Source organism: Paramormyrops kingsleyae, chromosome 1 (assembly GCF_048594095.1).
Source record: "Paramormyrops kingsleyae isolate MSU_618 chromosome 1, PKINGS_0.4, whole genome shotgun sequence".
NCBI lineage: Eukaryota > Metazoa > Chordata > Actinopteri > Osteoglossiformes > Mormyridae > Paramormyrops > Paramormyrops kingsleyae.
Genome location: NC_132797.1, coordinates 51111360 through 51129706, shown reverse-complemented (window position 1 = coordinate 51129706; position 18347 = coordinate 51111360). Strand labels below are relative to the sequence as shown.

At 44.4% G+C, this 18347-nt stretch overlaps 2 protein-coding genes and 1 long non-coding RNA gene across 3 annotated transcripts in view; 1 reads left to right on the top strand and 2 right to left on the bottom strand.

The window, feature by feature from the left end:
- Positions 1-328: 328 nt before the first annotated feature.
- LOC111845380 (transmembrane protein 41A-B-like) lies at positions 329-4524 on the bottom strand. Its single transcript, XM_023814769.2, has 5 exons — positions 4096-4524; positions 2087-2237; positions 1541-1702; positions 1092-1230; positions 329-999 (listed from the first exon to the last, which is right to left on the bottom strand). Exons 1-5 carry the CDS (start codon positions 4380-4382, stop codon positions 776-778), a joined length of 963 nt encoding a protein of 320 aa, XP_023670537.2. The 5' UTR covers positions 4383-4524; the 3' UTR covers positions 329-775.
- A 291-nt stretch (positions 4525-4815) lies between these two features.
- The window catches only part of LOC111841633 (enoyl-CoA, hydratase/3-hydroxyacyl CoA dehydrogenase), a 76163-nt gene continuing 62631 nt past the window's right edge, over positions 4816-18347 (top strand). The window contains exons 1-3 of the mRNA XM_072716400.1: positions 4816-4948; positions 5049-5181; positions 8638-8741. Coding sequence (XP_072572501.1) covers positions 5108-5181; positions 8638-8741 — 178 coding nt within the window. The 5' untranslated portion in view covers positions 4816-4948; positions 5049-5107. The remainder of the gene's footprint in view (positions 4949-5048; positions 5182-8637; positions 8742-18347) is intronic.
- Positions 14216-15184, bottom strand: LOC140592624 (uncharacterized). The gene is made up of 3 exons (XR_011992985.1): positions 14672-15184; positions 14397-14565; positions 14216-14295 (listed from the first exon to the last, which is right to left on the bottom strand). It is a non-coding gene; the product is annotated as an uncharacterized lncRNA (long non-coding RNA).

The window sequence follows — 18347 nt, the reverse complement described above, 5'->3', positions numbered from 1 at the left end:
TTTCCTTATTTTTTCCCTTTCTAGAAAACCTGTAAGGTCAAAGTTTCACTGCCAGGAAGGAAGAAACTGCAAGCTTTGCATAGGCTAATGCAAGCTGGACAGCTTTCAGGTGCCATGTGTTTTATGGCATCACCTTGAGGAGAACACTTCGATTTGTGATGGTCCAGCAGAGCAGCTCCTCCTCCAGTGATGCCTGGGAGCTTCTCACACAGATGCCTGCTTCAGTGATTCCATAGCTGTGTTTGTAATTGCTCTCCTGCACAACCAGCAGGATAAGATTTTCAGGGCCCAACCACATTTGAGCTCATACATTAACTTTATAACCTAATGGCTTTTAACATGTTTCTTTAATAAAAATTAAGCTCAAAAACATGAAGGGTTAACTGGAGACCTAGACAGAGCATGCGATCATGCCCCATACCATGCGCAGCTTTTACTGCAGAAAGCTAAAAGTACGTTTATTAGACAGGCAGATGCTCATTCTCCAGAGTACAGGCCTAGGTTGAGTCAAACCTGGGCTCCCATGATGTCCCAGTGTTTGAGATAAATAATAACCCAGATTAACCCTATTTCAAATCACACAAATACCTTAAAAACAATTTAAAAAATCAAAAATATTTAAAAAACTAGTCTCTACTCAAGCTGCAAATTCCAATAATATCTGCCATCCAATGTTTATTCTACATAGGCTTCACGAATTTAAGACTTATTTGGTTGAGTTTTTTTTCTACTGCCCACAAGGAGGCAGCAGTGCTTTAGGAATAGGCAGGACCAGCTATCTGGCCTTCTTGTCAGGAGGGTGTCCGTTCAGCTCCAGTGTATCCAGCTTAAGGTGGGCATGGCGGCTATAGTGGCGAAGCAGTGCTCCTGGGAGCAGCGCTGCACAGGCGATGGCCAGCAGCTGCAGTAGTGTCTCCCAGGAGAAAATGTCATTCAGTGAGGAGATCTCAGACAGCATGGCCCCCGTGCGCACACAGATGAAGTTGTAGGGGATAAGACCTGGGGTAAGAACATAAAGTTGACACATTTAACAGATGACAGAGGCTTCAGTGCAGCTAGCAGAACGTATGCAGGTGTCTGGAGGCGCTGACCGATGAGAACGGAGAAGAAGAAGAGAGGCACAGGCACACTGAGGATGGGGGATGTAACATTCAGGAACCAATTAGGTGTCATGGGGAAGAAGCGCAGGAAGAGCAGGAAGAAGAAGAGACTGCTCCTGTTCTCCTCAACCTGAGGGAGGATGGGTGAGAGAGGAAGGAGAGACAAAGACGTATGGAGAATGAGAGAGAGGGGAATGGAATAACGGAGTGAGGGTAGTACAGAGAAGGAAAATGACAGTTTAGAAAGTCAATGACACATACTCAAGTTGGAGGTCGGCATCCCAAAACGATACAGTAGAAGAAGGTCCCTGTACCTTACATACACCTGAATCTGAGCAAAGCAAATATGACCATCACAAATACCAGCTATCGAGAGTAAGGCTATCTCACACGAACAACCAGAGCCACAAAGAGTGTGGCTCTCATGCAGGACATCTCACCTTCCTCTGTAACATGGTCACCTTCTCAGGGAAGAGCCGCACTACGTGTTGCTTCCCGAATGCATGGGATAGGAAGTAGCAGTTGGTGGACCCAACTGTGGCTAGCAGGCAGGCCAGAAGCAGGCCCTCCCAGGGCCCAAAGAGAGCCCCCGCCAACATGTTCTGGAGAGGAGGAGACATAGCAGCAGCAGAGACAGCCAGTAGAATACTGTGGCAGCTCTGCATAAAGCAGTGGAAGCCGACTTAGTGGCTTAATGTGTGTAAAGGAGCCTCCAACCAGACAAGGGGCAAAGACAGTGTGTGAAATATGGGGGGGTCTGACACCCCCAATTAACCCATGAGACCCCCTGAAAGCCTCAAAAGCAAAATTTTCAAAAGGGGATCTCAAGATTGGTATTGTGCAACAATAGGATCCCCCCGAATATTGACGGGTATTTTGCACACTGGGCAAAGACATTCTGTGGGAGGGGGGGTCTTCTTTAACACTCATGTACTGAGCAGATGTGTGAAAGTGTATGCCTGGGGTGTGTGTGTGTGCATGCTCACCAATAAGGAAGATCCAGGTATGGCAAAGGACTGTTTGTACAGATAGGCGCTGCAAAAGAGCAGCATGACGTAGGTGATGTGCTCCTGCTTGTAGAACTGTAGGGTGTCGGCCAGCTCTCGGAGGTCATCAAGATCTGAGGGAAATTTAAGTCTGCAACACAAACACAGACACACAGCCAGCAATCACAGATGTGCAGTTAGGAAACAGACATAAAGTCAGTGAAGGCAGATGGAGTCAGTAAACAGAGATGTCTGTGTGGCTGCTTCTGGCAGCAGGGGGCGCTGAGTGGCATGTGGTGTAAACGTCATCAGCTGCCACAGGATTCAGGCAACGCCTTGGGCTCAAGACAGAAATAGTGTGATCAGAACAGAAATAGATGGGACTTTACCTCCCACCCTACAGACGTGGGAAATATCAAATGTCTGATAAAATGGATGAAACTGCTGAAACATTAGCTATCTTATTTCAGGGTACAAGAAAGTCACATGAGTCTCTCTTAAAGTGAGTTCAGCCTAATACCATATCCCATTGGTCAGTGGGTCAGACAATCCTTCCCCATTTCTTTGAGGGCCACAAAGCAATCCCCAATTCATCAGAGGGCCAGACAGTCTTCTGCTATTGGTCAGTGCAGCATAGAAATTCAAACACTTTTATGCTTGCCTTCATTCCAGCTAAGCTACCAGCTAAAAAGCCTTAAATGAGCTGATTTGGAGACAAATCCCATTATTCTGAACAAGGTACTTAAAGGTACTGAAAGAAAGTAAATATATTTTCAAAGTTTACATTTTGAATAAATAAATTTGAAAGTCTTAAACCATAAATGACAATTGAAATGTTTCCCCAAGAAAGTATGAGGAGCCCGTCTATCATAGAAGACCGCAGTAAGTCACTCTGATACAGATCCTGCAATACTAATTTTAGTCTGGAAAAAATAATGAAACCAGGTTTTTAAAGATGTACTTAACGTCTTAAAGTGTCTTGTGACTAAATAGTTATCTTAAGTGTCAATGTTTGCTGGCCTGCTGGCAATTTGGGTGCTTGCTCCTCGCTCCTGGTGTTTTCATTTTTTAGTCTTGGGGTTGGGGTCAGGCTGTTTGCCCTCTGGGCCCTGGCTCTTTGGGGCTCTTCTATGTTATTGGTCGTTATGGTTACAAACCCCCCCTCCCCCCCCACTGTCTCCAGTTTCCGCACATCTGTTGAGAAATGTAGACACTGCACTCATTTGCAAGGCCCAGCTGTCCTGCTGACGGGACGAGTAACCCTGGCTTAGTTCAGGAATCTGGCCCCATCGTATATAATTCCACAGGGGGAGGTTCCTCTGCTTTTAACCTTTTTTACTTAATACAGGGTGTAAGTGTATTGGTCATTGGTTGATTTTTTTTTCTGAAGTTTTATACATCCTTCCATCCATACATTTCCTACAATCTCTTACTGGTATAGGGTTATTGTGCTTATTTATAGACTCATCAGTAGTCATTGGTCACTTACATATTAGTAATTCAAGCAGTAATATCTAAGGCATGGAGGCATCTCAATTAACTGTTGGGTTCAGAATGATCAACATCATTTAGTCATTATGTTGTCTTTTGAGATATACCTTAAGTTATTCAAATGAAGTTAACCTTAATACCAGTTACAGCATATTATAAATCATACAGTTAAAGTCGGAAGAATAAAAAACTTATAGGCCTACAAATTCAGCAGATTTTGAAGACTGGTAGAAGTTTCTTTGTCAGTCCTGGATGGATGCAGTTTGACACACATAAACTTATGTTGGGAAGACAGTATTTGTGCGTGCAGTTTATGTAAAGTATGTAAATGTCAGCATCCTGTGTAAGACCCACACAGGTTAGAAATACATAGATCTACTTATAAATGACACTTTGACAAAAAAAAAAGTGCACTACGCGTTTTTAGTTTAGTTTAAGTTAAAGTAACTATTAAAAAGTAACTAGTCATATTAATGTGAAGCACAAATTAATATACATTACATCTGACAGACAGTCACCTGTATTCTTTGACCTCCATGTCGCTGTCCGTGTCACCAGTAATGCCCCCCGTTTCATCTCGTCTGACTGGCTGCCGTGGTCCCGGGGGGAGAAAGGAGGACAGGAGATACAGATACACAGTAGCCGCGGCGACTACGCTGATTAAGCCCAACACGGAGCGCATGGTCCCATGAAGAGACGCACAGGAACCCGACACCACCGGCAGAAGTATCATTGCAGTGACAAGCGGAAGCTGAATACAAACATACAGACAGAAACCACGTGTCCTGCAAACACACCCACTCATTTCATATTTCGTAACTGAACTGCTACACTTTTATACTCCGGCCAGAGAACTTAGGTCGTCTCAGCAGCTTCTGCTCAAAGTACCCAAGACCAGGCTAAAGACCAGAGACGACCGAGCCTTTAGGGTGGCAGCCCCTAGACTTTAGAATAGCATGTTAGATCTGGCCCGACTCTGGAAAATTTTAAATCGTCCCCGGAGACATATCTTTTCTCGATGGCTTTCAATTTCAATTCACAGATTTATCTGTGTCTGTTGTTCTTTGTTTTATGTTTCGTATTTTATGTCTTTCATTGTTTTTCTTTCATTGATGTAAATTTGTACAGCACTTTCGTCAACCTCGGTTGTTTAGAAGTGCTCTATAAATAAACTTTGATTTGATTTGAAATACACCCACTCGATCATTTCATACGTCATAACCCACGTGGCTTTGTGACGCCTAATAAATACCATGTTCCCGGATATAAGAAATATAAAATAAGAAGAAATTAAACTTGAATTTCACAAAACTGGATAAGCTGTCCACAGGTTCGGGTTGGAGTCAAAGTGTGGTTATCTAACATTAAAATGTAAGTTTCAGGTCGTGTTTATACACACGATCTTTGTCCAAAGATAGCTCTTAAACTTTATCACTTGATTAGCTGTATCTACATACTGTGTGCATAACAGTTCAAAGTCAAACACGGTTAAAGTCCAGTGCCGTCGGTGGAGTGCAGATCTCCGGCAGCATGGCTCACTACACGGTCGCTTCGCACTCGGTGGCTCTGATCACCCTGATTAATCCGCCCGTCAATGCGCTCAGGTGAGTCCCGCTACTGCAAGAGGTTTTCGGGCGATTTAAGTTGTGGCTGTCTTCGTGTTTACAGAGGCCTTGGTTATCGGATATAATATATATATATATATATATATATATATATATATATATATATATATATATATATATATATATATATATATATATATATATATATATATATATATATATATTATACTCCAATCACATCATTGTATCATTCTAAAAGATAAGCAAATGATCAATAATTAAACATACGAAAATACATAGAAGACTTTTTTCATGTAGGCTACAGGTTCATTTTTTCCTGATCTTACAGGGAAAATGTTAATTTATTGAATAAATAACTTTACTCACTGACACATCGCAGCATCAGCACTACTTTTACAACTTTCTTGTGGAAAATTAGTTTTTAAAAACAGATACACCTATAGGGTCTATAACTAGGCATATCTCGCGAACACAGAATTCAGACAAAAGCATGCATATAAGCAACCAGGGGGGTATTCCAGAAAGCAGGTTATGTGAAATACCCGGGTAAGTTTAAGGGTAAGTTAGTGGATAACCTCATCTTTCGGTTCCAAAAACGGAGGTTAACTTTCTGGGTATGTACGTAACCATAGCAGCTAGCTTACTCTCTGAAGATAACCTGCTACTGAGCAGGTTATGTTCCAGGGTCAGTTTGTTGCAGAAGGTTACTGAGCATGGCGTGCCCTTTTGATGACGATCCTGTGGACATGGAGGCACAAATTATACAAGTTTTTTTTCGCCGGGAGAGAGTTATAAGACCGCGTATTGATATCTTTTCATTTCCTAATGATTATTTGAAAAAGCGTTATCGGTTTTCAAAAGAATCGTTAATTTACTTAACATCTCTTGAAACCGCATATTGCAAATGTCACAAACCCAAACCGCGGGTCTGCGCTTAGCACAGAAAACATTCTGTACATAGCACTTCGGTTTTTTGCGTCAGGGCATTTTTTGTACAATATGGGCGACGCAGAGCATGTGGGAAAGGCAACTGTGTGTAGAGCCGTTCGCACAGTACAGTATGTCTGGTACTTAACGCTTCTTACACACGTTTGTACAGTTCCCTGTCCATAAAGCTCTGCGTGTTATTAAAGAGGAAATCCACAGACTGGTAGGTTTGTCCTTTGTAGTAAAATCTATGATGCATATTTAATATGTAGTCATACTATTTATATCTATACATGTATTCATCCTGCACACACACACACTTGATACTATATATGACTTTCTGTTTCAGGGTTTCCAAATGTAATTTGGAATACATGTAATACATGTATAGTGACAATAAAAGGCATTCATTCATTCATAATTGGGTGCATTGATGACACCTACATTCCTATTAAAGCTCCTTCAATAAATGAGGGAGACTATGTTAATAGGAAATCTATTCATAGTATCAATGTGCAGGTAACTTGATTTTGTATCCTAAATTTTTTGCCTTGTTAAAATCATCAAACTCATTACTTTTTTCCACTAGGTAATCATTACAGGACAGTACAATGCTGGTTACCACTGGTTGCCCTCAGATGGGGTGAGGGGAGGTGGTGGTGGGCCCCCGCCAGTTAGACGGGCTTCAGCCTTTTTTCTATTAGCTACATGACAGAAAGAAGATACTAAATCGTGTTTAATAAATAGTTCAGTGATCGTGTAATCAAATATTACCTTTTTGCAGAATGTTTTTGTGTTTCATTTTGACTTGGCTCAAAGTTCTTCTGGCTCCAGAAGGATTACACCTTATTAAATAAGAAGCCATATATTCCTAGTCGATACACATTGTTATTTTAACCTAAAGAAATGAATGGCTGGACAAGTAAATGCTTTCATAGTGATTTAACAGTCAAAAGGATGCGGAAGCGGTGTTTAATTATTTTGCAGTATAATAAAAGGGGAGGCGATGTCAAATTTGCAATTTAATACACACGCATTTACTCTGTCCGTTATTTTTTGCCAAGCCAACTCTCTTTCTTTAGCCGATGCAGCTGTATTGCTTTTTTTCATTATTATTGGCTTGAATTCTTCCTATGCGTGCATTAAAACTTCCAACTCCGCCTCTGTGAAGTATGCCGCTCTCTTTTTTTCACTTCGATTTTACATTTGGACTCGTGAAAACGTCTATATGTATGCATGGTGCTCGCGCATTAAGTAAGGGATAATGTACAGGCAGCCGGTAGTTATCGCAGAAATAAGCCCCGACAGTGTGATCAGGACCCGACGCGAAGCGGAGGGTCTTGTATCACACTGAAGGGGCTTATTTCGCGATAACTACCGGCTACCTGTATATTATCCCGCTTATTACACGGCTACTTGCCACATAAGGAAAAAACCTGGACATGAATATGAATTTGAAACATTTTATTGGCATATTTGTTTTAAATTAACATTTTTAAACGGTAATCTTTGTTGGCGCGGAGGGATTTTAAACATACAAGTAGTACCGACTATGCGTTATTACTTTGGAGCGGTTATTATTTGAAAAGAACGAACCTGCAAATGTCTCAACTGACCAATCAGAATCAAGCATTCCAGAGAGCCGTGTAATAACGCTGGGTAACCAATAGGAGGTTGATTGAACTTACTCTTCTCAGGTGTTTTGGAACCGACATATGGTGCGTTCCATTTGCCCTGGGAACTCGGATTCCGAGTTGGATTCCGAGTTTCAAAGCCGGAAGTGACGACATGCGCGCTCCCGTTTCTCGGAGATCCGAGAATGATCTCGGATAACGCAGAGGATCCCGAGTTCAGAATCGAAGATGGCTGCGCCCTTTATCAACAGAAGGGAAAGTTGTAGTTTTATCCTGTTTAAGCACTACTTCTCATTTCTGGCTCATTAAATCGGTCGCACACACTATACCATCCAACTTATCTGTGGACGTGTTGCTACGGAGTTTTATACGTGAAGCACCGCGCGTAATGTGTTATCAAGTGATATGGCTAACAATGGCTACCAATTAACCGGTCTAGAATTGGATTTCATGATTAGTCGGATTATTTGTCGGATTTAAGGTAGTTCGGGCTAATTGTAAGTGAACGAAAATAAAGGCCATTTAAACTGAGGTACCTTAAATCCGACAAGTTGTCCGGCTAAGCAAAAAATCTTGCTTTTTCATATGGGTCGATGGTATTGCTACTTCTTTGGCAAATGGAACGTATCCAACTCGGTTTTTCCGAGTTTTTACCGGATGTGACGTAATCTCGGATTCCGAAAATCGGAATCCGAGGCAAATGGAATGCACGAATACTCATGGTATGCGGGTTTGGGGTATATCAACCCAGAGGTTATGATTTACCAAATGGTAAGTTAACCAAGCTTTCTGGAATACCCCCCCAGCACATTTTGAACGTCTGGATGAGTCTGTGGAAACAGCACGACCATGTAAACAGATGAAATACTGTATTAAATAAATAAAAATAAACCGTGCGCTCCTATTCCGCCAGCTCCACTGTCCGGCAGGCGCTCTCAGATGCCGTAGCCCGAGCCCTGGGGGATCCCATGGTGAAAGCTGTGGTGATATGTGGTGAAAATGGGAAGCTTTGCGGAGGTAAGTATCACTTTTGTGCAGGTAAAATCATAACGTTTCGGTAAAAACGTTTTCCGAACAACCGCGGTTGGTTTTATATTCCAACAGTATATACCGGCAGTATCTTCCTGAACATGGCAGTAATTCCTTTCAGATTGGGCTCGGATTGTAAAACAAAACGAGGGGAATATTAATTTTGCACTTTTAATTAGTTTTACATTTTCCAGTAGTATGAATAGAAAATACAAAGCAAGACGCAAATATCCTGCTCACGCAAAACTGAAGGGGGGTATTCCATGAAAGTAGCTAAAGAAAGTCAGACTCAACCTATAGCTCCATCTCTAAACTTAGCCTCAGGTCGTTCCACGAACGCAGTTCAGCTTTAACTATAATCAAGGCTCAATCAAGACAGACTTGTATAGTCTCACTTAGTGCGCACACCCGCGATATTTAAGAAGCCCAAATGAATGGATGACCGATAGATCGACCAAATGAGTCGGAAAGCCTGTAAAACGAGAGCGGGTTTTCTTTCCGCCGCAGAACAAACACTGCTGATGGAGCTGTATGAAAAATACAAAGATGTAATCCTTAAAAAAGGCAATACTATGGCCATACACACAGCCAGGGATCGAGTTGGCTTGGCAATGAATTGCAGACAGACTAAATGCATAAGTTATGTAAATGTTACAAGTGCGCTTAGTTACCGTGGTACGGCGGTGCAGTGGTTTATACTGCTGCCTTATAAAGCGAAAGTTGCTAGTTCGATTCCCATAGCCAAAGGGGAACCAGCTGGGTTGAGTTCACGTTTCATTGTTACTGTATAATATTATTTGATCTCCGTAAATACTTTCAATCACATCCGTGTGAAATGTTCTGCACAAATTACCATATCTTGTCTTTGCTTTTCACTAATAAACTTTCAAAGTAGACCGTGACTAAAAATATAAAAAATATCTTCCTGTTTATATTATTTTAACAGATTTTCTTCCAATTTCAGTCATCGCATTTCATGTTTGACCTTTTATTTTACAGTAAAATACCGTTATAACTGACTTCAAGTGACCTGGCAAAACAGTCCGTTATATCCAGAGTTGCTGTATGCCCAGAACACAACTGCACGACAACATTTACTCACACCACACCCCAGCGGACACACTTGTGGTATAGATTATTATATTGTACATATTAATCCAACTTTACCTGACCAGATGCGTGACTATTAATAATCCCGACTACGTATGTACCTGCGCTGGATATCACCGGCACGCCCACACGCCTTGTAGGCGGATCGACTGCATGTCCGTTAAAGCCGAACAGAACTACAGCTAAAAAGCGGCCCTGGGGACCGATGTTTGTCCATTGTAAGCGAAATTCCGTTATATGCGAGTCCACTATATCCGATGCTTTTCCTGCATGTTCGTAAAGGCGCACGGCCGGTGTTATGGCGAAAAAGGCATCCCTGCCGTTGAATGCATGCCTGTCTCTAAATGACCAATTGGTCGCTGATCTGAAAGGAGTTGAGCTACTTTGTCGAGTAAGGCTACCGTAGTGCTAATCAATACCCGTAAAATTCTAACCCTAACCCCCAAAAAACCTCTAAAACCCTAACCCCCAAAACCCCCCTAAAACCCTAACCCCCAAAACACACCTAAAACCCTAACCCTAACCCCTAAAAAACCCCTGACCCCAAAAAACCCTTAAAAGCTCAACTCGTCGGAACACCAGCATGCATTCTAAGGCAGGGATGCCTTTTTCGGCATAACACCTGGACCAGCGGACCTCGTCCGTTATAGACAATATTCCGTTATAAGCGAGTCCACTGTAACGGGATTTTATTGTAATTATTTTGGAATTAATTGGAATGCTAAGATGTGATTTTATAGGCTTTATTATTGATTATGTAGTAATCTCAGCTCTGTTCTCCATATTATGGAAGTATCACGCAGCTTTACTTCAGAAAAGATGGTTTTTTTACTTCAGAAAAGACGGGGGGTACTATACCCCCTGATCAAGACCCAGACCCCCCCCCCCCAAAAGAGAGAAAAATAGCAGTTTGGGGGGGGGGGGGTCTTAACATTTTTCTGTTGTTGTAACAAAAAAAAAGATAACCTCACCTTGTAGGAAAATTTTATGTAAAACGATTTCAGTCACCCCTAATGTGGACCGTACCATTTTAACCACCTTGGCGCTAGCAGCAGCCAGTCGGTTGCGTCATTCATTCTCATTGAGTGACCTGTTCGTTGTGTTTGTCTGTCATGGTACTGTTTGTCGTGCGTTGGTAAATGTGAGTAGCCAGCAGAAGTCTAGCCTGTTGAAAATGTGTTATTTTGCAACCTTCATTTATTCGTTTAAGTGTTTCATCTACTGATGCAAGCTCATGTCTTTATAAGTTGAATTACTTACCATTGTCCTTCTGAGGCCAGTGTTCTGTCGTTGAGCTACTTTGCCTAGGTAATCTACCGTAGTGCTAATCGATAGCTCTAACCATAGATTACCTCGACAAAGTAGCTCAACTGGACAGAACGCCGGTACAGTCAATGTTAGTTACGTTAACTAGCAAGATAAGCTAAGTACTCTATTTAAGCCAGGCTTATTTGGGCAGGTAAAATCGATCATGGTAATTTTCCAAGGAGATGAACTCCCTATGTTTCCATTCTTATTTTATCACGAATAAATTGTGCCTTTCTAAAATTAGTTCGCCACTTAGCCTGTGTGGTTTGTTATTAGGCTAATGTTAACGCATAAGAAGGTCTAACGTTATGCTCTGAAAAAACATTACTATAGGTGAAACCTATAGGAGCAACCTATAGGAGCAACGTAAAAAAACACATCTTTAACACCGTATTTGACATCATTAAGCACTACTTCTGTTACTCGTTGAAGTTGTTTGCTTTCAAAATTTACATGGCTGTATTTCTTATTCACTTTCACTGAATGCTGTAGAGCCAAAGGCAAAGATTGAAATGGTGTGTTCACACAACATCCAGCAACTCTCTCATATTCCCCCAACATATTAACAGAAGACAATTCCCAACATTGTCTATGTTGATGTCGCTTATTTAAAGTGGATGAAATGTTAACAAAATTTCTACACGTGCTGGCAACCTGTTTGAAATATTGATGTTTTCCTTCAAACCTTAAACACCATAAAAAACGCAAAGGCCCATAACATAACATCAAACGAGAGTAATGGATTAAATAATGACATTTTGGAGTGAGAACATCACCAAATTCTTTAACTGTACATGACAAAAACTCAGAAACTAAGAGATCAAGAGTGGGAAGCCATTCTTTTTTTACAACTGGTGCCATTACAATGTCAGAAATTTCACGACAAAGTAAGTAGACATGCCAGTAGCTACAGCCCTCAGGAATTCTGTGTGCTACCAAGAAGGGCAGCAGGCGAAATAAACACCATTTCTGTGAGGCAGATCCTACTATACTGCAGTTTTTTAGAATTTTTTCAGAAAGAGGAGCAGGCTTATTTTTCTTATCATTCTGTCCAATAGTAAGTTTTCTCAGCTCTTCGTTGAACTCTTGTATGGTTATGATTTTCTCTCTGTGAGCTTTACTTAAAACAAGCTGCAACACTAAAGGAACTACGCCTTCCAGAAAATCATGCATCACATCCGGAGGTAGAGACGTTGTAATATTAAAGTACTCTAGTTTGTCAAAAGGACAGCCTCCCGTAACACCATAAATGGTTTTGGTGTCTGGATTTTCCTTTACACACTCTAAGTGGTATCTGTGGACATCTGTAGTTCTTAAAACAAAGTCAGATTCATTAAAGCATCTCTTAATGTCACCATGTGTGGCCATGCAGTACCTACAAATTCTACCAGCATTAAAAGACATACTGAATCCACCTATTAAGTGAGAGGAAAGGTTATCAGCAGATATAACTGCAACAGCTGCGCAAACATTTTTTTCCGAACCATCAACAAGAATATTAATTCCTTCTGATGAAAGCTTTTTAAGATCATCGATCAATGGCTTCAAAATTTCATCCAATTCAAATTGTTTTACATGGCAGTAGCGGACAAGTAAAGCTAAATGAATATGTTTTAACTGAGAGCAATACTTTGTACTCACATTTCCACAATTTGTGCTTGTTACGTTTAGACCCCAGTGGATTACATACTTCGAACTCATCTTCATAAAAATGTAATCTTAGGGCTTGTGGGTTACCTGTAAAGAATTTGTGGTTTTTGAAATGAAGTCCATCTCGATAATCATTTAGAACAAGCTCATCTTTTTCTACATTCAGCTCAGTTTGTATTTGGTCCCAAATGTCCTCATGAGAACAGTATTTCCTTAATACCTCACAAATAGGAACATAAGAGTAACTTCCAGTCTTGTTACCACTTGAGTCTCTTAGTGTGTACTGTACAGGTTCAGTCATCTCAAATTTTTCTTTACAAAACTCTTTTAACATGTGTGGAGTCTTGAGGCCTCTGAAAAAAAATCTGGGGACTGTAGCACTTCTTGAAGTTCTGGACATGCTGCAAGATCAAAGCCATTTTTTTCTAGATGATATGCAAGAAATTCGTCATAGTTCTCTCTAAAAAAAACTAAACAGGAAATTAACATCATCCAAAATTTCTTGCTGGACTGACTGAGGCAGGTGATTTTTTCCTCTGCATTTCAAAATGAAGGCAAAAAGGTTTTCTCTAAATTGCTGCAACAGCTCGTTCATGTTTGGGGGTAAAAAAGCAACATCAGTAGTACATTCTTCCTCAACTTCCTCAAGCAGAGGCAGAGGGTCAGTAGTCGCTGTCGTAGTCGTAGTAGTAGTAGTGGTCTGTTGTAACACCGCATTTTTATGTTTTCGGTAAACATGACATCTAAAGGACACATACTTTGTAAATGATCTCTGACAGTTATTAAGACCACAAGTTATTGAAAAATTTGGCTCATGTGCATGAATGAGACCAATGTGCTGGATTAACTTGATGATTGTGAATGTTCTTCGAGAACATTTACGGCATGGCAGGGCATTTTTGCTGATGTTACTGTAAGAGGTTGATTATTCTGGTAACTGGGGTGGGTAGAGGCTTATCACCATCCACAGTAAGTTTCAACACATACCGCTGAAGAAACATCAGGGTGTTCTTCAAATGAGATGGATATGTCAAATTGAAAACAAAATAAGCACAAAATGCTGCAAGAGCCCATTCATCCACACCGCTCACCCGGCAGATCTCAATCCCATCAACTTTGATGACTGCAGTGACTCTTCTTGTAATCACAGTTTTCCAGTCAGTGGTCTCCTGTACTTGAACAGTTGGATATGGTGAAGATGGTTCACTCTAAATGACAAAGCACAAAACAAATTCTGTATCAGTGAAATGTTCTCAGCAGTTGACTAAACTGATGGAGAGAAAATTGACATGCATAAAGACTAAGATAATTATTATTCACCCATTTGTATATGGCCACAATAAATACAGTTTAAAAATTGCACAGAAATACAAAACAGAGTACTATATACGCACCTCTCCAAGCACAATGAAATGTTCAAGTTTCTCTCTGAACAAGGCTGGCAACATGAGAAGTGCTGCCTTAAAATCAATTCCTGGAACATAAGATGTGATAAACAAATATGTAAAAATCTATCCAAAGGCAAGAATTTGATAGGCTTAATAAAGTGCTAAATAAGGTTTAGGAGTCAATTACCAAGATGGTCTTCAATGAGAGATTCTTCTCGAGCTTCTTTGTGCGGCTTTGCTAAAGGGGATTTCCCTTGAGCAAGCCGTAGCACACTGGATGCAATGTATCCAAAATTTTCTTGAAAGTGGCGGTTCAGATGAACACATTTATGCAGGAAACCAGTTTCTTGATAAAGCTGCAGTTAATTGAAAAAGACAAGCATAAATAAATCAGAGGATCTTATACACTTTTTTTTTAGCATTCTACATGTGTAATTTCAGAATTGTAATTTGCACACTAACCCCTGATAGACTCTTCAAGAATGGATATTTGTTGACGGCATCTTCAACAGTCATACCACTAGCAATCTCCTGTCGCCTCCAGGCAAATGTCCTCCTCATTCGTCCATCCATCCATCCATTAACTTCCGCTTATCCGAGGTCGGGTCGCGGGGGCAGTAGCCTCAGCAGGGAAACCCAGACTTCCCTCTCCCCAGCCACTTCCTCCAGCTCCTCTGGGGGAATCCCGAGGCGTTCCCAGGCCAGCCGAGAGACATAGTCCCTCCAGCGTGTCCTGGGTCTTCCCCGGGGCCTCCTCCCAGTGGGACATGCCCGGAACACCTCACCAGGGAGGCGTCCAGGAGGCATCCTAAGCAGATGCCCGAGCCACCTCATCTGGCTCCTCTCAATGCGGAGGAGCAGCGACTCTACTCTGAGTCCCTCCCGAATGACTGAGCTCCTCACCCTATCTCTAAGGGAGAGCCCAGCCACCCTGCGGAGAAAGCTCATTTCGGCCGCTTGCACTCGCGATCTCGTTCTTTCGGTTACTACCCAAAGCTCGTGACCATAGGTGAGGGTAGGAACGTAGATCGATTGGTAAATCGAGAGCTTTGCCTTTTGACTCAGCTCCTTCTTCACCACGACAGACCGATGCAGAGCCCGCATCACTGCTGACGCCGCACCGATCCACCTGTCGATCTCCCGCTCCATCCTTCCCTCACTCGTGAACAAGACCCCGAGATACTTAAACTCCTCCACTTGGGGAAGGACCTCCTCCCTGACCCGCAGAGAGCACTCCACCCTTTTCCGGCTGAGGACCATGGTCTCGGATTTGGAGGTGCTGATTTTCATTCCAGCCGCTTCACACTCGACTGCGAACTGCTCCAGTGAGAGCCGAAGGTCGCGGTCTGATGAAGCCAACAGAACCACATCATCTGCAAAAAGCAGAGACCCAATCCTGAGGTCACCAAACCGGACACTCTCAACGCCCCGGCTGCGCCTAGAAATTCTGTCCATAAAAGTTATGAACAGAATCAGTGATAAAGGGCAGCCCTGGCGGAGTCCAACCCTCACCAGGAACGAGTCCGACTTGCCGGCAATGCGGACCAAGCTCTGACACCGGTTGTACAGGGACTGAACAGCCCTTATAAGGCAGCCCGGCACCCCATACTCCCGGAGAACTCCCCACAGGACTCCCCGAGGGACGCGGTCGAATGCCTTCTCCAAGTCCACAAAGCACATGTAGACTGGTTGGGCAAACTCCCACGCACCCTCAAGGATTCTGCGGAGAGTATAGAGCTGGTCCACTGTTCCACGGCCAGGACGAAAACCACACTGCTCCTCCTGAATCCGAGGTTCGACTATCCGACAGACCCTCCTCTCCAGCACCCCGGAATAGACCTTACCAGGGAGGCTGAGGAGTGTGATCCCCCTATAGTTGGAACACACCCTCCGGTCCCCTTTCTTGAAGAGGGGGACCACCACCCCGGTCTGCCAATCCAGAGGCACCGCCCCCGATGTCCACGCGATGCCGCAGATGCGTGTCAACCAAGACAGCCCCGCAACATCCAGAGCCTTGAGGAACTCTGGGCGGATCTCATCCACCCCCGGGGCCCGGCCACCGAGGAGCTTTTTAACCACCTCAGCGACCTCTGCCCCAGAGATAGGCGAGTCCACCCCCAAGTCCCCAGACTCTGCTTCCTCATTGGAAGGCGTGTCGGTGGGATTGAGGAGGTCTTCGAAGTATTCCTTCCACCGACCCACAACATCCCGAGCTGAGGTCAGCAGTGCACCATCCCCACCATAAATAGTGTTGATGCTGCACCGCTTTCCCGCCCTGAGACACCGGATGGTGGACCAGAATCTCCTCGAAGCCGTACGGAAGTCGTTCTCCATGGCTTCGCCAAACTCCTCCCATACCCGAGTTTTTGCCTCAGCAACCGCCGAAGCCGCGTTCCGCTTGGCCCGCCGGTACTCTTCAGCTGCTTCCAGAGTCCCACAGGCCAAAAAGGCCCGATAGGACTCCTTCTTCAGCTTGACGGCATCCCTCACCGCCGGTGTCCACCAGCGGGTTCGGGGATTGCCGCCGCGACAAGCACCGACCACCTTACGGCCACAGCTCCGGTCAGCCGCCTCGACAATGGAGGCGCGGAACATGACCCATTCGGACTCAATGTCCCCCGCCTCCCCCGGGACATGGGCGAAGTTCTGCCGGAGGTAGGAGTTGAAACTCCCCCTGACAGGGGATTCCGCCAGACGTTCCCAGCAGACCCGCACTATACGCTTGGGTCTGCCAGGTCTGACCGGCTTCCTCCCCCACCAGCGGAGCCAACCCACCACCAGGTGGTGATCGGTTGACAGCTCCGCCCCTCTCCTCACCCGAGTGTCCAATACATGTGGCCGCAAGTCCGATGACACGACCACAAAGTCGATCATCGAACTGCGGCCTAGGGTGTCCTGGTGCCAAGTGCACATATGGACACCCTTATGCTTGAACATGGTGTTCATTATGGACAATCCGTGACGGGCACAGAAGTCCAATAATAAAACACCACTCGGGTTCAGATCGGGGGGGCCGTTCCTCCCAATCACGCCCCTCCAGGTCTCACTGTCATTGCCCACGTGAGCATTGAAGTCCCCCAGCAGAACGAGAGAGTCCCCGGGAGGAGCGCTCTCCAACACCCCTTCCAAGGACTCCAAAAAGGGTGGGTATTCTGAACTGCCATTTGGCGCATAAGCGCAAACAACAGTCAGGACCCGTCCCCCCACCCGAAGGCGAAGGGAGGCTACCCTCTCGTCCACCGCGGTAAACCCCAATGTACAGGCGCCCAGCCAGGTGGCAATAAGTATGCCCACCCCAGCTCGGCGCCTCTCCCCGTGAGCAACTCCAGAGTGGAAGAGGGTCCAGCCCCCTTCGAGGAGACTGGTTCCAGAGCCCAGGCCGTGCATCGAGGTGAGCCCGACTACATCTAGTCGGAACTTCACAGCCTCGCGCACCAGCTCAGGCTCCTTCCCCACCAGAGAGGTGACATTCCATGTCCCTAGAGCTAGCTTCTGTAGCCGAGGATCGGATCGCCAAGGTCCCCGCCTTCGGCCACTGCCCAACTCACATTGCACCCGACCCCTATGGCCCCTCCTACAGGTGGTGAGCCCATTGGAAGGGGGACCCACGTGCCTTGTTCGGGCTGTGCCCGACCAGGCCCCATGGGTGTAGGCCTGGCCACCAGGCGCTCGCCATCGAGCCCCACCCCCAGGCCTGGCTCCAGGGGGGGGCCCCGGTGACCCGCGTCCGGGCAAGGGAAACCGTGAATCCATTATGTTTTTCTTCATGAGGGGTCTTTTGAGCCGCACTTCGTCTGGTTCCTCACCCAGGACCTGTTTGCCTTGGGTGACCCTACCAGGGGCATAAAGCCCCAGGCAACTTAGCTCCTGGGATCATTGGAACACGCAAACCCCTCCACCACGATAAGGTGTCGGCTCCAGGAGAGGCCTCCTCATTCGCTCTTCAACAATGCGAGTATCTGGCTGTGTCCTTCTATACTGGTCCTGCAGGACTTTCACATGTCCCTCTACTGATGTAGCATCCTCTCCAAAAGCAGTAATCTCCTTGTGCATAGACAAAAACAAATCAGGTAGAATTTAATTTCACTGCAGGAAATTTCTGTGCATCTAGAAGTTTCGATTTTGGCCAAGAATTTTT